The sequence below is a fragment of the Cydia fagiglandana genome, chromosome 9 (genome assembly GCF_963556715.1).
Source record: "Cydia fagiglandana chromosome 9, ilCydFagi1.1, whole genome shotgun sequence".
In the NCBI taxonomy this organism is placed as follows: Eukaryota; Metazoa; Arthropoda; class Insecta; order Lepidoptera; family Tortricidae; genus Cydia; species Cydia fagiglandana.
Genome location: NC_085940.1, coordinates 18,376,007 through 18,398,519, shown reverse-complemented (window position 1 = coordinate 18,398,519; position 22,513 = coordinate 18,376,007). Strand labels below are relative to the sequence as shown.

The window sequence follows — 22,513 nt, the reverse complement described above, 5'->3', positions numbered from 1 at the left end:
GTTTCTTTTAATTAGGAATGCATTTGACTGCTAACTCGTGGTCTACTTAATTTCATGCATTGGATTCTCGCTTGCGGTCCGTGCATGGGGAGTTCGTGTTCTTCTGCTGCACGCCTCCATGGAGTCGATAAGGTTGAAATGTTGTTTTGTTCCTGTCCGTACGCCACGTTCTGGTGTTTCTGCAGTCTACTCTTAGCTTTTAGTGGTTGTGGAGTAGCCAAAACTCGGACGTGCACACCGCCTAGAATTATTCTTCGCTCGCTGCACCGCCGAGATTTACTCTCCCAATCTCACTAGTCGATAGTTTTCTTGCATGTTAGTTATGAACATAGTTTAACTTGATAGTTAGGATTGTGTAAACCTCATGGCATAGCCAATATAGTTAATTATATGTTAAAAAAAAATGTTTCACTAACATTAAACATTTTTTTTTATCTAAGTTAGGTGGTAATGTTACGATTCAAACGTAACTGAGGCAATTTCTTTTTTTTTAGTTCCATACTCACAGCGACATTGTAACAAGACAGGTACAGGATTGTCTTCAGCGCCATCTATTCGCACAGCGAGGCACTACCACACTTGGTCGCGAGCTGTTGCTCTAGGAAACTTTATGGTTCTTATTTAGTATTATATATTTTCTTTAATGGTTGAAATATTTAGGTTTAATTCTTCAAAAATATTAGTACTCGGTATCATTGGTCTTTTAATATTATAATTTTCAAATATTGTTTGGGACATCGTTTGCAATGCCTGGCAAAATTCCTTGGCTCTGAGCGTAGGTTTTTGTTTGAAAAAAGTGACAGGAGAGGAAATTGATTGTCGAACGCGATCAAGTCACTGAGATTTCCGCAGCCATGTGAAGAAGCTGGTGCAGATCTACTCTGGTCGCTTTGTACGGGAGCCATCCCAGTAAAATATGGAAATACATCTTCACTTTTTGTAGCGAGGTAAGCCACAGCGCAAATCTTTATAGAAATATAGCCCGGTTTTTTATAACGTTCGTCTTTACTGATTTTACATTTCTTTGTTACAGCAAACAGCACAATATGGCGTCCTACAGCAAATTCCTGTAGGGAATTCTTAAATAAATATTTTTTTATAAATGTCAGCAGTGTAGCATCAATCGCTTCACTTGAAATCCGGGTAAGCATTTGCGATTTTATTGTAGGAAATGTAACCTTTTTTTCCGTCCTTGCCCATGTGTGTCGGATGACCGCATGGCCAATTTGTAGGTTTTCCTGTAAATGCCAGAACGGTGTGTTAGTTTAGTAATTGTCCAGTTAATTTCAGTGGAGAATCAATCCTTTTTTTTTATATTGGGTTTCAATATGTGGTTTTCTTTTTCCTTTAGCCTTTATGCCGGTCCCTGCCCTGGGCTTTTTCTTCGGGCACGTGTCAGCGCTGGGCGTTGTTGTGGACCTTGGGCTGGAGCTTCGTGCTGCTCATCGCGACTGTGGCTTGTGGGTTTGGTCAGCCACCTGGACGCACGCCTCGACGTTTTCGACGTGTGTCATCGCGACTTGTGTGCTGCCCCCGTGAGCTATCGGAGCAACACGTGGCCACGGCTTCACCGGCTTCTGCTACGGACACGTGACTCAGGTGTGGTCAGATCTAATTTGTTATTGGCTCTTTCGAGCTCGTGATTCCTGTTGCGCATCGCGACGTTGGCGTGGTAGATAGGCGGTCACTTGGACACGTGGCTGACGGTTTCAGCACGTGTCACCGCGGCTTTTGGCTGCCACCTATGCGCCTCTGGCGTAATACGTGGTCACAGCTAGACTGCCTCTTCCTATAGACACGTGATTTAGGTGTGCTAGTATCAATAGACTTTAATTAGCTTCACGCAATAGTGGCCTCTTAATAAACTTCAAGTGCTCAGTGCATAATTAGTGTATAGACATAATAAACTTTAACTGAGACTGCGTAACCAGTCCGATAGCATAGTGTTCTTAGTATAATAATAGCATAAGGTTATTTTCTGTACTGCCTTACTGTACTACTATTTTGGTGAAACATTGATATTATATTTAATTGTCTCGAGCTTAAACAATAGTTTTCTTTTCTCATCTTAGTTTTCACCTTTCTGTACGCTTTACAGCGTGCTGGCGCCCATTACTTCTCATTCTCCCTGTCTAAAATTAATTTTAGTTATTAAATAGATTTTTAGGAATATCACAGACGTGTAGTGTGACAATAGAGCGTCAGACCCACGAACCCTGAGTACCACTGCACCTCTAGCACAACTGGCCGCGACAGGCGTGAGAAGTGACAGATCGGCGCGACTTGGCGGCTTGTCGCGTGTTGGCAGCACAACACACGCGCGAGAGCCGCGACAAACTCGCGATCAGGTGTCACTGTCAGAAAATGACAACGATCGCGACTTTGAACTAAAATCCGTAGCACAACTGCCTATTTTGAGACAAAATATTCTCTCGTCTTTATGTCAATCCGCGAGTCGAAGTCTACGCGACTTTATAACGCGACTCGCTCTCGCGGGTGGTTTGCTTGTACTTTTTTAACTAAACTCATGATAATTATAACTTAAAAACAAGTTTCATATATTATGTAATAATATAATTTGTATAATTACTTATTGCCCTAAGGAATAAGGAAGTATGGAACAATCACCTTTACTCCGGGGCGCTCGGCACTGTTCTGGCGGATCACCGAATGATTTGTGTAACGTTCGCAGGCTTGACGCGACTACAGGATGATTCAAAAATAAACACACAACTTGTATTGGAAGAACTTAAGCGCGTTCCATGGCACCGAACAAATGAAATGAACTGTCCATTAGAAATATATAACTTCATAAAAAGTAACTTCGTAACTATATATGATAAATGTACCGAAAAGATCAAAATATCAACGAGATCAAAACGAAATAAAGAAAAATGGGTAACAAAAAAAATACGGGACAAATGTAACGAGGTAGATTGGTTGTACAAAGAATGTAAAAAAGATCCGACTAACAGAATCCTACGATCAGTATATAACAGAGAAAGAAATAAATTACATAAAAAAATTAATTATTCTAAAAATAAATTTATAAACGATAAAATTAACGAATATAAAAATAACCCAAGGAACTTATGGTTAATACTAAATGAAGTAACTGGTAGGAATAAAAACACAATTGAAAATATAATAGATAAAGCATTTAGTTCTTATAATTTCACTCAAAAAAATATTGCCGACAACTTCGCAAAATCTTTTCACAACTCAGTTTGTGTTACAGTACCGCAGTGTGACAAAACGATATTAAATAAAGCTAGCTATACACGACATTCTGATAAGTCAATCTATTATAAAACGTGTAATGAGTTCGATCTTCACAAAATAATAAGACGTATAGACCAGCGCAAAGGCCCCGGCTGCGACTCCATACGTCCCGTTGACATAAAACTGGCAAGTAAGTACATCTCTAATGCAATAGCAAACCTAATTAACAGGAGCGTAATGACTGGAGTATACCCTAAAGAATTAAAAGCAGGAATCGTTAGACCTATTTATAAAAAAGGACAGACAGACATCTATGAAAACTACAGACCTATTACAATTTTACCAATAATTGACAAAATCTTTGAAAACTATATATCTAACTTAATATTTAACTTCTACGACTCACACAACATACTTACAGATAGGCAATTCGGATTTAGGCCCAAAAAAAGTACAACATTGCTTCTCTCAGAGTTCACAGAGGAAATAAATATTCATTTCAATAATAAAGAACATGTGCTCCTAGTATTGATAGACTACAGTAAGGCCTTTGACACGCTAAAACATGATCTATTAATAGAAAAATTAGATAACACTGGTATAAGGGGACCTCTACTTAACTGGTGTAAAAATTATCTCAGCGACAGAAATTATAAAGTTAAAATAGGTAATTCCATGAGCGAAGAAGTCGACGTGACAATCGGCACAGCACAAGGATCAGTACTCGGTCCGTTACATTATCTAGCGTACGTGAATGATGCGGGTAGTGTAATCAAACACTGTTCCATCTACCAATATGCAGATGACACGTGTTTGGTCATATCGGACAAAAATTTAAATGTGGCCCTCAAGAAACTGCAAGCTGACTTCACCGCCATAAGCAAGTGGTCCCATGATGCAGGACTTGTGCTGAACGCCCAAAAAACCCAGCTAATTCATATCTGTTCAAGTCGTAGATTAGCACCAATGAACATTAACCTGATAGCTCACAACCATAATTGTCTTCACACACAGAACGACAGCTCTCCCGGATGCTCGTGTCCAACAATACAGCAGACTAATCAAGCCTCATATCTTGGGGTTATTATAGATGAACGCTTTCATTGGGGTCCACACATTGATGCCTTATGCGATAAATTGCGAGCAATCCTTTCTAAGTTTTCAGTCATTAAATATAAAGTACCATACAAAATATTAATTAACATGTACAATGCACTAGCTGAATCAACCATATCATATGGGCTTACAAGCTACGGCAGAACGTTCAAAAGCTACTTAGATAAAATATACAACCTACAACTAAGATTACTAAAAACAATAGTTCCCAGAAAAATAAAAGATCAATTTAGAGACGACTATAGCAAACTGTTTAAATTTTGTAAAGTTATGCCGATTCAATGTAAAATAAAATTCTTAATTTTAGTGGAAAACATTCATAACAAACGAATAATGAAACCTATTCAATCTAAAATAGATTTAAGAAAGATTTCCCAAAAGAAAGTTACAACTATTAATAGTAACAATAAATACGGCGAAAGAACAATAGCATATATAGCACCAAGGTTATATAACGAACTACCCTTAAATTTAAAAAACACTATAAACGAGAAAAATAAAAAGAACTTACTCAATAAGTACTATCTTGATGGCGTCTCAACATAAACTTATTATATATACATACCTATCTATATATTACTCAATCTGTTCTCCATATCAATATTAAATAAACAATGTTAAAACGTAATAATAATAAAAAAGCTTAATTTTAACTACATAATTAATATATTTATAAATAACTGAAATATTCTTACCTGAGGTTTTTAACTGAATAAATAAGATCATCCTGTAACCGCTGCATGCCCCACTCGGTGCATACTCAAACTCGTTCGATCTATTGTAATTAACGCCTTACTCAATTAATGGCATACGCCTTAAGGAACCTGAGCCGCTTAAGACTTTCTTGAGATGTAAACCGCACAGCGATAAGGAATGCACGGTCGCTTGAGTACTCGAGTGGGAGCTATTTAGTTTTACCCGCTAATTTATTTCTCGTAGAACTTAATTAATTTTATATAACATTTGATTATCCTATGTATCACAACAATGTGTAATGTAAAATGTATCCACGAATGTCGTGTCGGTTCAAACCCGATAGGGTTTCACGGCACTTTTCTGTTTGATTTAATGTAAGATTTCAGTATAGAATATAATAAATAAATAAAAATAAAATCACTAAATGCGCTTTACGCACTCTTATATCGATTATGCACGGTGATACCTATGTAGGATTTTTAAATTTCAATTCAGGTTCGTAAGTTTGTAAAAGTAATCCTAAGACTTCCTTACACAAAACTTTCATCAACCTAACAACGGAGCCCGCTTGCTTGTACATAAATGAAGCCGATGAGGTGGGTAGGTACAAATGTTCAAAACAAACTATCCAACTTATTAAGTAAGCCATATTCTTAGTAGTAATATTTAGGATCACGGTTAGATGTCTAATTTCAACAATCTCTTACTATTTAGGTACCGTTTGGAACCTTCCTCGACTTCAACAAAACATACCTACATGTGGCCTGTGCCCGCTGCATCGTACTGTAACAGAATGATGTAATACGTGGCTATAACAGGATCATGTCCGCCTCAAAATAATGCTTTGTATGAAATATTATCAGTGAACACCCACTAAACCATTCCGTCCCCTGCCAACACCATACCGTGACGTGACTGGACCGAGCCGACCAACAATATTTTGAAGGAGTCGTTACGCTCATGTCATAGTCTGCGTAGGTAGCATAGGTACGGTTATCATATGGTCTATTATATTGAAACTCCTCTAGATCATACCCGTGTTCTAGATATTTCACTTCATGTTTGACAGGGCCTGATACGATCATGCTATGATAGGTTGCTGTCAACATTAGGTATAAAGTGGGCCTTGGGGAGCTAATTAATAATGGCTTCTAGGAGTTCTAGGTACTTACCTACCTACTTTATTTTTGTTTCTTTTCAGGTAAAAATACAGGAGAGAAAAAAAAACAATATTTCAATTAATAGTATATTGCTTTGCCTTATATATTCTTGCAATATTCGACTTCTTATTATTAAACCTAATATATATTAACATCTAGAACCACTATAGAGAAATTGTAAGAATCTTCTTTATTACCCTTGAAAAGTATTTTCTCTCTTCCTTTTTCTTCGACATGCGGCGTAGGACAATTAAATATCACCCTGGAAAGAAAATTGGTTTATAGACAATAAAATATGGTCATGACTTCATCGAGGACTATTATGAAATAAGCTTTTCATATCAATTTGTCAAATCATAAACAGTACACACAGTTAGGTACACAGTACACACACATGCCATCCATTATTGGCACAAGAAAAACTATATGAAACTTATTTGAGAGTTACTGTGGCAGCTTAGATTACGCCATAACCATTAGGTTTATTATTAATAGTTCACTTCCTCGGTGGTGTTCTTAAAGCTAAAGCGCTTCTCACATCTTAGTTAATTTAGAAAAGGGGACAGCTCCGCGTTTGAAACCTACAAGCTTGCCTAGTGTGTTTCTTTTCCTGAATCTCCACTTCGGGTCCCGTTGGCAGGTTCCTGTTAATAATATTTTCCTTTGGGTGCTGGGATATCAATCGTGTCTAGGATAATGCTGAACTTATTCTGAAAAAAAAAACACTATTTACAACAAGAATATGAGAACAAATCAATAATAGCAATTCCATTATTATATTTACTTACAAAAATATTTTATTAAAAAAGGTTTATTAAACAGAAATTTTTAAACAATATATATTTTAAGGAATATTATCAATATTAAGTATATAAGGCTCTATTACTTAAATTTTTTCATATTTTTTCCCGTAATTAAATGTTGACAAAATTTGAAAGTTCCTTGACTTTGACAGGAAAATCTTAACCATCGACAAAAAACTAGATTTTTTACCACCAAAGAACGAATGATTTAGCGCATCCCTGGTTTCCGATTCAGTGTTGCCACTTGCAAATATCGATTTGTTTAGACTTTGATTTCGCCGGGTAACACTGACGAGTCGCGCCGCGACTTTGAGTTCTCTACGCGGCTGTTGCAGTCGCGGGTACAAGTTATGCTACGGAAATCGACAGATTTGACAGCCGCGGGAATGGCGACTCGAGTCGCGGTCTAAGTCGCGGATGCAAGATGTGCTAGAGGTGCTGATAGTCCATAGCTCTTAAAAACCAAAACACCAATATAGCCTGTTACATGCTGTATTCGAACTTCAAGATATTCACAAGAGACGACACGTACTAGATCCATTCTAGATATGTTATAGTTTAGATATCAACTACATAGTTCTCTTTTGCAGCGCAATTCGGGCAACCAATGTCACTTTTACATTAGATAGACTAAGATATCTATTAGATGTGAATTCGATCTCTGAGTCATATCCTGTAGAAATCGTTCAAGAGTATCTCCAGAATCGCGCAAATGTCAAATTTGACAGGTTAGATCTTAAACATATCGTTATCGTATCTTGGTGATGTCTAAAAGATGTCTATTAGATGTCTATTTCAAAATCCGAATCGGGCCGAGTAAGCTCGTGAAGGCTTGTGTTGTGGCTGCACAGATGACGATATATTATAAAACATATAAATACTTAAATACATAGAAAACAACCATGACTCAGAAACAAAAAGAAAATCTGTGTCAACACCCAAATAATCCCCTTACCGGGTAATGAGATTTAATCTTGAATCATATTTATACAAGACTCCCAAGAGACTGACAGGCTGATTCGAACATTTCCTGTCATCAGAATGATATTAGAATCATGTTTGTGGCGAATTCTCTAGCTGTCACTGCTAACGTCGTGCCATAATAATCTAACAGATGGCGTTCGGGAGCTAGAACGCAATTAGTAAGAGATCTACATCGCGCTTTCGGAGTTTTAACCCTACAATGCATACAGTTCCATATATGGCACAACCGAAATATGTGTGAATTGTGTCAAGAATCAGGTAGGCAGCGACATCTGTTATACATTGATGGTTACTTTAGAGTCAAGGCTACTATAATAGTTGGGCGTGTTGCCGCTAGGTAGCAGTAAATATCCAAGGTGTCGGACGATTGGTCAAATTTCGGGAGTTGGTACAAAAATCAGTTTTAACAAGTTTCGAAGTACCACAAAAAAATAATTTTCAAGTTAAACAATAAGAAAAAATATATATTGTGACCGTAAAACTGTATATTACTCAATGGTAAGTTTAATTTTATAGTTTTGCAATGTTTAGATAGTGTCGAGCAATATTTTTCAAACGTTCCCGATATGGCACACCATGCATTGAGGTTCATATTGTTTACACAAAACAAGTAAGGAAAGCTTGCACCTGTCAGAGTCTTTATGACGTTGGCATAAGTTTTAGTTTGGCGTAATCTGTAGGAACAGTTATTTATGTTTTTACGTCACACTCATGTTAAAATATGTATACATTTGAGAACTTCTGTCCAAGGCATAAGGCTCAAAATCGTCAACCTTCTTTTAGAGCTCACAACAGCTGATTAATTAATAATTATCAATAGCTTTTAGATGATGTGAAAGTAAATCCTTACGGAATGCATACAATGACCATTATTTATCATTTTTATCAATTATTTGCAAGTAAAGATGATCGGGATCTGAATGATGGGATCTTCGTGTGCTAATAGTGAATTTATCTTTGAAATAATGCGGACAACAATAAATCAGGCTTCTGAAGATCAGCGATCTGCGATCAGCGACTCAGAAATTAGTCGGTCGTCATGTCCTGAGTTAGTTGAGCTGATTCCAGTTACATATGACTTATTTTTAACTATACCTCAACTCCATACATCGGAATCACCTGTCAGAATTTCGGAGTTGGTATCAAGTTCAATAATAGGTCACCAATGTGTTCCATGATCACCTGCACGTCCTACACTCTAATTCTGTAAAGCTCACCTACAATACCAGAAGTTTTAGTCATGCTGATGCTGGTAATATATCACCAGTAGAGCTTCAAGCTAGCCCCATCAGGATTAAGTAAAAATACAAAAATATCGTCAAAAACATCATGCAAGGTCGCTAAATCCATAAAAGTCACTTAAAAGCAATCCACAGCCATAAAAACTGTTGATAGCATTACAAAAAGAAATGGAACATGTAAAAACGAAAATGTGCCATATATTTCTAAATGTATATACTCTATACCTTAATGCATGGTGTTCCACATATGGAACACAGATAAAAAACCTTTTATTTTCCAAAATATGCGTTGTATATTTTTTTTATTATTTTTCCCTAAAAGTAAACACTTATATTTACCACATATAATTTTATTTCCATAAACAAAAAAGTCATGCATTGTAGGGTTAAATGTCAGTTGCTATTAGGTATATGTATAAATTCCGACCAACTCTTACTTAGTGGACGGGTGCCTGGAGAGAGTACTGTCTATTGCCTCTCTACCTTCTACATGTTACTTGGTTAGTAGTTCGCCCGTACTTGTCCATACATACACGGGAAGACGCACGATAGCTAAAGAATTTAAAGTGAAGTTAACTATTTCAGGTGTGAGCGTATATAGGTTTCTGAAGAGTCGAACCGAGCTATTCCTCGAATTTAAATGTTTCTACCAAATATTTTTACGTTACTACCGTTTACGTCCTAAAAAACAAAGTTAATAATAAGTACTGTGTTTATTTAACAAACAGTACCAGTAGAGACGTCCGGTTGTTGGTGCGCTGAGGCAAAAACTTTCCTTAGGGAAGTAGGTCGCCGCCTGCAAGAAAGGGGCCTTGACCCGCGCTCCGGGTTTTCCTGGTGCAAAGGCTGTCCATCACAATTCAACGCGGCAACGCAGCGAGTGTGATGGGCACCTTTGCGCCGGTGGTAGCGCCGGGAGGCCACTTTCAGTACCTAGTTGATATTCCTTGTTTAATTTTAGATATATTCAGGGTTCGTTGTTTTATTCATAGATATACTTAGTCCATAAGTTATTTATTTGTCTTTTTATTGTCGATTCATTACCAATTTAACAAATACACATGATATTGGGATTTAAATCCGTTGAGTACGCGATATCTTATCTTATTTACACATTAGCATTAGGTGACATACTTAGAGATAGAGAGACAGTAACTGGCGAAAACAATAAATAAGTACGTATAATTATAATTAACCTTAATATTTACGTAGGAACCTACTACATTGTACACGGAATTCGGAATACACAACAATTGACTGATTTACTAAGTTGGCAAACATAACTTATTTTAAAATTAAAATCATCAAGTCTATTAAATTCTACTGCTTGGCAGTATGCGTTAAATATTCTAGTGACTTTTAATTAAGTGTTCTTCTAACTATAAAATTGTTCTCAGTCTCTCTTGGTCTAGCCTTCTTACATCGAAAAGTACCAGCGCTTGATGCAAGTATTTCATTCGAAGTTCCATTAACAACTTTAACCACCAGATGGGGTAATGTCCTTTTACATACGACTGACAGGTTATCAAATACATCCACATGCAAGTATCAGTTGCACTCCTTTACATTTTCTTCAAGACGAACACATCGTGTTTAATTATCCTAAAGTAATGCATTGGGAAGCCACTTGGATTTATTTATATGGACGCCTCGATCAGGAATAACTTTTCGAGTGCATCCAACCAACCAGTAGCATCAGAGACACAGTCCTAATAGAAATTATTCTACATTCACACGGATGTTCATAAATAAGAACATTCCTTGTTTGGGGTAAAAGAGGGGTATTTGAGATCTAGACCCTGTAGCCTGGATGCCATGAATTCTTCTGCGTCTACTTCCATTTTGGCGTCGAAGTGCGATCTCCAGCCACCCGCCTCCCCTGTAAGAAAGGACAATAAACAAAATTAGCCTTGGCATGAGTCAGCCTATCGAGTGGTAAAATAATCTAGTTATACCCCGGATGAGTATCATTTAAATTTAACCACAGTCAGAAAATGAAGACACCATGTCTTCATTTTCTGACTGAGGTACTCAGCACAAGAGTTAAGCCACAGAAATAATAGTACTTCCTACAAAACCGAAGTTTGACAGCGATTCAAGGACGAATAATGCACTATCCTTTTCAGCTATTTAGGGTCGTCAAAATTCAAGTCCTTATTTTATCTGTGGTCGTGCACGCAAAAGGACGTCAAGTAGTGCCAATCCTAATACCTAATTGCTCGGAGCGATGCTGAGCCGAACGGAGCCGAGTTCGCCCGAAAATAGTTTAGTTATACTTAGCAATGCACGCACGAGAACTTTCCAAAGTTGCGAAACTTTCCGCATGAGAAATTCTCGGTAACTTCTGAGAATGTTCTCGAGAACGAGAATTTATTTATTTATCGTAGTTTTTACCATGAATATTCACGATAGTTTAGGTGTAGTCCTTACCCCCAGAAAATTCCGACTTTTGGTCGTCCGCTTCCGGTCAAAAAAAATGTATGACGGCCCGGCCAAACGGTCAGACTTAGGTGGGGGGTGCTCGACCAAATGTCATAGAGGGACCCTGGCAGTTTTTGACGCCGCCATTTTTTTTCAATATGGCCGACTTTTTTTTTAAACTTTTTTAATTTTGTCCTAGCGCGCTGAAATTTTGGTCACGGAATTTTGGGGTCCCCTAGATACTTATGAAAAAAATTTTTTTTGGAAAAATGCTACAATTGCGGGAAAACTGGCCACTTTTATTTTGTATGGCAACTTTTAAACGGTGCGTGATAGGTGGGGGGTGCTCGACCAAATGTCATAGAGGGCCCCGAGACAAAACAATCTGCATTAAAAAAAATCAAAATGGCCGACTTTTTTTTTTTCAAGTTGGTCCGAGCGCGCTGAGATTTGGCATGGCGGGAGATAGAGGCCTCTAGATTCTAATGAAACAAAAAAAAAACTTTCGAAAATATTGTCGAAAGTCGAAATGTTCTCTGATATACAGTGAGAATTTAAGCAACTTATTGGTAAATTTATCACATCAACAAAATAGCTAACTGTAATAGACAATAATATATGCATAATAACATTTAGTTTTAAGTTATGCCTATTTAAACTTTATTTCAAGTATGTTCTCTTGTTTAAACAATAATTTCCATGTTGCAGGAATGTTCTGAGAACATTCTCGAGAACGTTTCCGCTTTTTGGGAATGTTCTGCAATTTGTACATTGCTAGTTATACTAGAATAAGTGTTTATATTTGCACGTCTTTACTGACAAAGCATGTGAAACTCAATAACTCTGTTGTAAATGCCTTTGTAATGACTATGTTTTCAGCAAAAAATTTCTGATTTCTGAAGTCAGTGTCTCCCTACTAGTACTAAAAAAGGCATTCAAAAGCCAAAGTCAGGAGTGTCTCCTCACTGGTACTTAAAAGTTAGGTATTTTTTAGCTACCTTTTCGCATAAATTGTACTCCATTTCCATTGACCGTGTTGTTGACTGACTTGTTCTTCTTAAGGCTGTCGAAGCTGAGGTAACTGCTGAGGTCTTCGAGCTCCTTGTCCGAGTATTGGGTTGTTCCTAGGAACTTGCTTATCCTATGGACTTCTTTTTTCAGATCCTGGGAGAATATTTTATCATTTTAATATTAGAACCGAAAACGAATAGAACTTATGCTCTATCACAAAGGTTTCATCTTAAATATTGTTGTCTTTTTGCTACAATTTTTTTCAATTTATAGGTATTATTTATATGTAAGTATGTATTTTCATAAATAAAAAAATAGCTAAAAGTAAAGGCACAACCACATACCTTAATCATATCTTCATAAAATACAAAATGGAGATTCGGTTCATGTCTTTTCATCCAGGCTTCATTTGTGTGCGCTATAATTGGTGTCCATGGCACTAAAATAAACAAAAAAAGTTTAAGCATCAAAGAAAACATTATTAGAAACTTGTATAATTATTGAAACAATCAACAAGTAAAGGTACCTACTTAAAGAAAATGACAATAATGTCAAAGGTTTTATTCGAGGAAGTCCAATTAAATAATAGCCGAAGTTACTTTAAAAAAATTCTATTGCTGGTGGGACAGTTAAGTTGACCAGCGGCGCTATCATGGTCGCATTTTTATCATTTGTCATGTCGTGCATCACTTTCGCACTTACAAACTTGTTAGAACGTGACAGGCATGATGATAGATGATAAAAATCCGACCAACTTAGCCCCACTGAACTGAACTATAACTATCTGAACAATTTATTTTTTAACTTTAATTAAATAATAAAAAGTTCCAGATTCAAGCAAAACTATCACTTCTAGAATCAAGGTTAATTAACTTACACAAATCCCTTTTATACGTCTCCCAAAAAGTTTCGAACGATGTCCTTATCATACCCTTCATCGTTAACTTATGTAAGTAATAGTATGAAACAGCAACGTCCCGTGGGTCCCTGGCCACGTAGATCACCTTGGCAGTCTTTAGAAGCTTGGGGGGCAGGAGAGATAGAGGTAAATGTGTTTTGATGAAACGGGGGGATGGAGCGTCCCTTAGAAGCTCCCAGCTGGGCGTTTTGGCGGCTTTATCCAAGCCTTGGAAGTTTCCTATGTTCATGAAGTTTACTTTGATGAAGTTATAAGCCAATTCAGGTATTTTTGAAGTCAATCTGTAAATAAGAGTTGTATTTATTATGTAGCTATAAGGAAGTTATAATATTTAAGCTTAATCGTATCAGACAAAATACATAATTACATATATATTACGAGGGGCAAACTGAAAGTGTTTAGAATAGAAAAAGCTGAAGTAATTAGGACGTTACTCTTTATTTTAATGCGTGCTTTATCTCTTTCTGACCACGCGTACAAATTTTCATTAGGATAGGATTACCCTGAAGCGCACACAGCTCATTCTTCCAATGCCTTTTTTGTATGGCGATTTTAGGTCCTCGGAGGTTTTGTATGAAATTCATGTGAGGTACCCATCGGGATTCAAGCTTTTTTGACACAAAATAATTTAAGCAAGATTTTTTTAACAGTGTCATATGAATACTGAGGGATATCAAAAACTACTGATATACAATTTTTTGCCAGTATTTTTTATTAACCGCACAACTGTGCGATGTAAACTTTTGACGTCACTTTTGAATGACATGCTTCTCTATGATCATCCGTTGAATAACTACAAAAGCGATTAAATGTGTAATTTAAAAAATAAACAGACGTACAAGAACTAGGCTTCATTATGAAACTATAACTGAAGCCTACTGTAACTCTGTTGTTGGCTGAGCCCACAATGAAAATCGTTATAAATAGTAATACGAAAAAATTCTTAGGTCGAAATTGGAATAACGCTCGACGTACAATTTCCAAATTGCCATCAATCCTGAAACACAGATAACGACCAAATTGCATGTACCTCAAAAAAAGTATAAAGAGTTATATTTTCATAAATAATATGCCTCTTTTTGTTATATGATCTCTAAGTAGCCTTTTCTAAGAACTTTCAGAGTTGCCTACGTATACACAGGTCACTTATGCAAAACCAAGAAAAAAACTGTACTACTTATTTAGAAGTGATGACCTATAAAAGATTACCAATTATCCTTAGAGATGTATAAGGTATCTAAGAGTCAAAATCCTGTATAATTAACACATTCATTAAGAGAAAAGAAACATACGAGAACCGAAAGAGGCGTCTCACTGTAATTAACCTCAAAAATACGCCACGGCATACGGGTATTGGACGTTTATTACTATTTTTGGCAATAAAGAAATATTAATATACCTCAAAAATAAAGTTCCTAAGTAATAGCTTGTGTTAAAATAGACCAGTCTCCACAAACAGCACCCGTTCACGAGTAGTATGACGCGTATCTCGGCCATCGATAAAAAAAATATTGTAACAAAAATAGATTATCTTTATACTGGCCGTCGTTTGCGGTTTTTGACGTATCATACAGGGTTTATGATATGTAGATAAACATTTCTTTATAATTGTGTTGCATTTTACATATACATATATGTACATAATAAAAAAATAAACTTACTCCAACATAGGGAATCTCTCATGCAGAGGAATTTCCTTCGACCGATTGTAGTCTAGGTCGTTTTTAAGCAGCCAGACCATTTCTTGAGTCCATGTTGTCCCTGTAAAATAAAAATATGAAAGATTATAGTCGGCTTTCTACAGTAAAACTCACATTTGAAAACGTTCATAAGTGCTTGTTAATTGTTGCTAAGCCTAAATGAATAAAGTGCCTATATTTAATTTTGACTATGAACAGTCCGGGTCCGAGCCGAGGCTTCCAACATTTCGTTTTTTATACCGGGTTATAGGTAAAGTTTGGTGTCGAACGCCACGGCCCGGACCTGGACCGTTCTAGTGTGAGTCATCCTTAAATCGGCTTTTGGATCAAGAAACTTTGATTGCCGAGTGCGATCATCAAAATTGTGTCATTTTTACCTTATATTTATTTACTATTATAAATTAAATAAAAAATAAAAATAATTTATAATCTAGCCTATATACGTCCCACTGCTAGGCACAGGCCTTCACTCAAGCATGATAGGGTTTGGGTTATAGTTCCCACGCTGGCCCAATGCGGTTTGGGGACTTCACATACACCTTTGAATTATTTTCTTCGTGGATGTATGCAGGTTACCTCACGATGTTTTCCTTCACCGAAAAGCTAGTGGTCATTATAAATTATTTATTACAATTCAGAATAACAACAAATAACAAGTCCATTCATAGTTCGTGATCGTGATTCGTGATTTACAAATTAAAATAGTTTTTTTATTTAGCAAATATTTTTCGCAATATTACATGTGGAAAAATATTGTTTTCTATTTCATGACGTCAATATAATGTTATGTTACAGTCGGCATTTTTTAAAGTGTTTTAGTACACTAGCTACAGATAAACTATCTCGTGGTTTGACAAAGATAGTGGGAGCTTTATCGAATTTGAGCTGAGTGTTATCAACCTGCGATATTAGATTGATTGACGTTCGTAACAGTTGGCAAAATGTTATGTTTTTAGGGTTCCGTACCCAAAGAGTAAAACGGGACCTTATTACTAAGACTCTGATGTCCGTCCGTCCGTCTGTCACCAGGCTGTATCTCACGAACCGTGATAGCTAGACAGTTGAAATTTTCACAGATGATGTATTTCTGTTGCCGCTATAACAACAAATACTAAAAACAGAATAAAATAAAGATTTAAGTGGGGCTCCCATACAACAAACGTGATTTTTGACCGAAGTTAAGCAACCTCGGGCGGGGTCAGTACTTGGATGGATGACCGTTTTTTTTGCCTTTTTTTGCATTATGGTACGGAACCCTACGTGCGCGAGTTCGATTCGCACTTGCCTGGTTTTTTTTAATAATAACTCATAGTGACTTCTTCTTTTTTCATTCAAGAAGCCACAGTAATCTAATTTTTAAAACAATAGTCTTCTATAACAAGTAAATCAACCTACTTTCACAATGTAAAACAAGACGTGTTTTAATCCACATTTAAGGAGCATGATTCATAGTTTAACAACTCAAAGACAAAATCAAAATAAGAGCAAAGTAGTATCAATCGCTCACGCTGATTGGTGCACGCGAAATGAGATGAAATTCGTGCGTAAAATGCGTGTCAATCATCAAAACGATCATAGATATGAAGGTCGTATCAAAACCACCTTATAACCATAACAAATTTGAATTAGGTACACCTACCTAACATAAATAGGTAATATATTGATATTACCTCAATCTTAAATATTTATCATCCAAAATCATCATTTAAAAGTCAATTCTACCACCAAACATAAGAAAACAACTCAAAGCATTCGACTACTTTGCCTCACATGTGAATAAAATGCAACTTTTCTTTCAGTTTTTGAAGTGCAATGTGAGCCTTTCCGAGCTGGTGTGGTGAAAATAACTACATACCTGATCTAGGGAACGTGACCACCCACACATCGTCCGGTCTCACTTCCATGTTGTATATTTCCTCGGCGTGTTTTTTAAAGGCTCCTGGCATTACGTAGCCGCTCTTCCCGCATTTCACGAAAGGTTTGGTGTAACCTGTAAAATAAAGGCAGAAACGCTGAAAACTGATGGCAAAGACATATGTAACTCCGTATAAGACGAATGAAGTCTAAGGAAAAAACGTGCCTCGGAAATAAAGAAAATGTCATTCTCGGATAGATGGCGCACACACCTTTGGCCAGATGGCATTGACGACGCCGTTTCATATTTAACAATTTTAACAAGAACATGGGTTGAAATAACAAAATTAAGATAATAAAATCATTTATCCATATACATTTTCTTGATAGTTGTATACATTTTCATTTTGAGTTTTAATCGTGTGTCGATAGATGGCAGTAAATTTATTGTGACTACAAAATTTACTATAACAGGACCCCTCTATACTATTTATTCTTTTGACGCGGAAGGCTGTGTCGAATCGTCGGTAAATAAAAGTAATAAAATAAATTCGCGATAGACCCGTCTACCGGGTGTGGCCTGTAACATGAGCAAATAATTAAAACATAGATTGTACTCCTCAAACGGTGACACTTTTGTTCAACAACTTTAAAAAAGTATGAAGTATTTAGACTCCCTATTTTTCATACAAAATAAATATTATCTTCAACGGACGCCATCGCCACGCCATATCATTGTGATTGACGTTGCTTGTCACATCTTAAACATAACAAAATTCGCAATACATTGCGTCTTAGAATAAACTTTAAAGTGTATTAAAAATCAAACCACAAGTTATTTTTAAAAGTTGCTGAACAAATGTTGGTCAGTATGAGTAGTACAGCCTACAGTTTAATTTTTTGCTCGTATTATAGCCCACACCCGGTATATATGTGTTCAAAATGCGAAAGTTTTAAAAATTGTAAAGGCAGAATGGTAAAGAAACATTCACTGCGACAGATTTTTTTACATTTGATTAGGTAGAATGTAGATGGGCGTTTTCTAAAATAAATATCGAAAACCTGATTCTTTCAAATCTGGACATTCTTGGGCTCATTCTACTCAGAATCGACAGCATTCTGCATCCTTCCATTAAAATAAGATGTCCCAAAATGTCCATTCCATTACGTCACGTTTCATTATGAAAAAAATTTTCACTTATATGGACGTGACGTAGTGGAATGTACAATTTTGATACAAATTTTTGGGACAAGTTTTTTTATCATCAGGATTGAATATGCTAGTGATTCTGAGTTGAAAGAACCCAAAAACACCAGGATCTGTGTGAATCAGGTTTTCAATATTTATTTTAGAAAACGCCCAGATTTGATTAGGTGTAATTTATCTGTATCTGTCCGTTATAATATTCTTTATTGATATAGATACGAGTATTGTACTTTTCAAGGTAATATGCGAACAAATTTCACGTGTACCTAAGTAAGAAAATATTAATTATCTTATCATGACATTCGTTTCAAAGAACTGGTTATTCAGATACATAATTAATTACTGTACCTATTTACTTGTTGCTCAACCGATTAAGAACATAATATAATAAATAAATATTATTTATAAATAATAAAATAATATTATAGGACAATTTAACACAGATCAATCTAGTCCCACGGTAAGCTCAATAAGGCTTGTGTAGTAGTGTAATATGTAGCCTCTATTGACGTAATAATTTGTTTTTGTTAGTTCACTATCACTATCGTGACTATCATGGTGTTAATGGTCGCTTGATTGATTTATGATAAAGAAATTAAGTACATTAACACTTGGTTACTAGAAAAAAAAAACTGTTTTTTCAATTTTTTTTCCGCAGCTCAATTGGTAGAGCTAACGCACGGATTGCGGAGGTTGCGGGTTCAAGTCCTGCCGGAAGCGTAATTTTTCCATTTTTTCCTTTTATGGAAAATTTAAAACTGTTTTTTTTCTAGGCAATAAACATTTCGATTTTTGGGCCCAAAATAATTAATCAATATAAAAATAGTGAATAAAAAGTGTCAAACAGAAAAAAATAAAAGCAAACAAAAAGGCGTAAGTAGGTATATTCTTGCGTCAATTTGTAAACTAGACAAACTGGAGTTTTTTTTTTATAAGCGAAAACTAAGTTTGAAAAGAAGTTCTAAATAATATTAGTGGTTATATCTGTTAACTCACTCAGTGTCACTCAGTTTTTGAATTTAAAACCATATTGTATACAGGGCGTCAGAAGGAATAAATAGTCTTATAAAAGAACATAAAATAAGACTTAAAATGTCTGACTTAAACGCATATGAAAATATTTATAACAATTTTCTTATTAATGTGGACACGATTCACCGCAGCGATGAAACTACTGCCCAGATATTTATGACTTTTATGATCCAGGTAACTGCCCTGTAATGTTTACAGCCTCAAAGAATGTCGGGTGTCGTAAGAGATAAAACTGTTTGAGATTCGTTATTTGTACGAATACATTGTAGTAAAATAATAAAACTACCGTTTACGAAATAATTAATCTAACATTTATTTTTAAATGAAAAATAATTTTATTTACAACAGTTGCTCGATGTGACGTCCTTCTTGTGCGGTACATACACGGCCCTCTTAACTGTTTCTAAATGAACTTCCTTAAAAATTAAATGTTAGATTATTATTTCATTAACGGAAGTTTTTTTATAAGCGAAAACTAAGTTTGAAAAGAAGTTCTAAATAATATTAGTGGTTAAATCTGTTAACTCACTCAGTGTCACTCAGTTTTTGAATTTAAAACCATATTGTATACAGGGCGTCAGAAGGAATAAATAGTCTTATAAAAGAACATAAAATAAGACTTAAAATGTCTGACTTAAACGCATATGAAAAGATTTATAACAATTTTCTTATTAATGTGGACACGATTCACCGCAGCGATGAAACTACTGCCCAGATATTTATGACTTTTATGATCCAGGTAACTGCCCTGTAATGTTTATCAAAAGCTTGTAACTTGTAATGCACGTTGAAGTCCCTTTTTGACAGCTTTTGTTAGAAAGGGACTTCCACTTGTATTACAAGTTACAAAAGCTTTCGATAAACAGGGCAGTGGTTCTTTTTTTCAAGTCAATACCATTTTACTTATTTATGACCGCAAAGCAGATCGCAAAGGTTAGGCAGATATTATAATCGTTACACACTTAAGGTTCAGAGTACAGACCACAGTGCTCATGCACCGGCAAAAATGTCGGAATTATCAAATAACTAATCATTATCATATTAATACTAATTATGTTATCTATTATATCGTAATCATGTGTTACAAATGCGAAATATCTAAATCCAATTTCATAAAGAATACTACGGTACGGTAGGTATATTAATTATAAAAAAATCGTATTATAGTCTTTTCTACTTTTTTCATTTTTTTGGTAGAAAGTGCATTGTTTTTATTCTAAAACTAAATTCCTCGTCCTTAATTTATCCGAAAATGATAAATCACATGCCCTAATAGGTATAGTTTTAGAGAAATGTAGCTCCAAGTGAAGCGCGGCAGTGTCGAACTTCCTCCCCTCCCCCCCACTAAATGAGAGGTGGCTCTCGACGTCTCCCGATTGATCTGCTCATCTGCCGTATGCGAACTTCAAGATATTCATAAGAGACGAGACGTACTAGACCCATTCTAGATACATTATAATTTAGATATCAACTACTTCTCTCTTGCAGCGCAATTCAGGCAACCAATGTCACTTTTACGTTAGATAGAGTAAGATATCTTTTAGATGTGAATTAGATCTCTAAGTCATATCCTGTGGAAATCGTTCAACAGTATCTCCAGAATCGTGCAAATGTCAAATTTGACAGGTTAGATCTTAAACATATCGTTATCGTATCTAAGTGATGTCTAAAAGATGTCTAATAGATGTCTATTTCAAAATCCAAGAATCTAAGAATCAACTGTGCCAAGTTTCAGCGCATAGTCACAAAGTGCAAGGTCCCCATACAACGGTGTGCACTAACAAACCAGCTATTCGTTATCGATAGTTACATCTGATAACGGAGAGGGTTTGAATAATCGTAGACACTTATCCTTGACGTATTTGTACGGCCAGCTTGTCAGCTGTCTTTAAAATTTCGTCGCTAGGCGAGGATTTATTCGTCAGTTATATTGATATAGAATAAAGGATTTATGTTAAGTCAGTGGTCAGTTACATCTGGCTTTCCATCAAAGAAAGGTCCTTCTGCATCATGGGCATAAGGAACTTTTCTATTAGAGTAGGGTCCTTTTTACTATTAAGGTAGTAGTTACATAAAGATAAGGTTACGTGATTGTAAAAAAATAAAACAATCAATGTGCTTAATTATTAGATACAGGTACCTCTGACATAAGCAGAAGGATTGTGGAGGTATTTTTCCATGATAGACATAATTATGTAAATTTTCCGGAAATATAAATAATTTATTAATTAATAATGCATGTTTTTTTTATAATAATACTTTGCCCTAGTATTCTTACTCTTATTTTTAACTGCGTCTTCAAAAAAGGAGGCTATTCGACCGTATATTTTTTTCTTGAACAATTCGTAATTCGTCTTTCTTCTTCGTAACTAAGGTACATACATTTTCGACATTTTTTTTCTATTTTCCTGTAATATGATGTACTATTAATATAGTTTCCTAAAATTATATAGGTAACATCTTTCAGTCATTGCCTGTATTAGCTCCATACACACACATACACATAGCACAGTCACTATCACCAAAAAACTAACCTAAAAGGCACTTCATTATAAGTTTATTTTCTTCGGGCGAAACGTCGCTTATTTCATACGGTAATTCCAACCACGGCGCCATTTCGGTGTTTGAAATTTTTAAAAACAGAACGTCAAATTCTATTCGCGTAACTCTGTCAACTGTTTTACCTATAGTAACACACGTCTATTTCAATATGATATAATCTAATCATCGAGGATCGATTCGTCTACATCAGAGATAGGGCGAGAATGAATCATGTGCACGAATCGATTTAGAGTAGGCATGAATCACTCTCGTGTGAAGGCTGAATTTAGGATTTCAAGGGTCTTTTGATCAGGCTTTTGCTTTTAGCAGAGAGTTAATTAGGAGAATGAGCACTATAGTACGAGATTTACTACCTATTAATTGAATGTGAATGGGAGGCTTGAATGGAGATTTTCAGATTTTAACAAATATTCCGACACTAATTTCTAATTCTAGTTAATTAATTGGTTGAATCAACTTTTTTGTGCACCTGTTTGCCATGTTTATAAGTTTTAATTTTATTAATTGGGTAAATCAACTTTTTTGTGCACGATTAGCTGGGCGTTTTCGGAAAAAATATTTGGGTAAAATATCACTGTCCTACGA

At 35.7% G+C, this 22,513-nt stretch overlaps 1 protein-coding gene and 1 long non-coding RNA gene across 2 annotated transcripts; both read right to left on the bottom strand.

Annotated features, from left to right (window-relative positions):
- Positions 1 to 6,169: 6,169 nt before the first annotated feature.
- LOC134667751 (uncharacterized) lies at positions 6,170 to 7,430 on the bottom strand. The gene is made up of 3 exons (XR_010098681.1): positions 6,983 to 7,430; positions 6,780 to 6,904; positions 6,170 to 6,456 (listed from the first exon to the last, which is right to left on the bottom strand). It is a non-coding gene; the product is annotated as an uncharacterized LOC134667751 (long non-coding RNA).
- Positions 7,431 to 10,935: 3,505 nt separating this feature from the next.
- Positions 10,936 to 22,048, bottom strand: LOC134667563 (sulfotransferase 1C4-like). The gene is made up of 7 exons (XM_063524994.1): positions 21,901 to 22,048; positions 17,129 to 17,263; positions 15,235 to 15,334; positions 13,532 to 13,854; positions 12,999 to 13,093; positions 12,642 to 12,807; positions 10,936 to 11,101 (listed from the first exon to the last, which is right to left on the bottom strand). Exons 1-7 carry the CDS (start codon positions 21,980 to 21,982, stop codon positions 10,965 to 10,967), a joined length of 1,038 nt encoding a protein of 345 aa, XP_063381064.1. The 5' UTR covers positions 21,983 to 22,048; the 3' UTR covers positions 10,936 to 10,964.
- Between the last annotated feature and the right edge of the window lie 465 nt (positions 22,049 to 22,513).

What these genes read in the sequence shown, in the direction of transcription:
- LOC134667563 (XM_063524994.1), bottom strand. Translation starts at nt 21,982, where the DNA reads ATGGCGCCGTGGTTGGAATTACCGTATGAAATAAGCGACGTTTCGCCC. An exon ending in GGTCACGTTCCCTAGATCAG is followed by an intron (nt 15,335 to 17,128) that starts GTATGTAGTTAT and finishes TTTATTTTACAG; the next exon opens with GGACAACATGGACTCAAGAA. An exon ending in GACGTATAAAAGGGATTTGT is followed by an intron (nt 13,094 to 13,531) that starts GTAAGTTAATTA and finishes TGTTTATTTTAG; the next exon opens with TGCCATGGACACCAATTATA.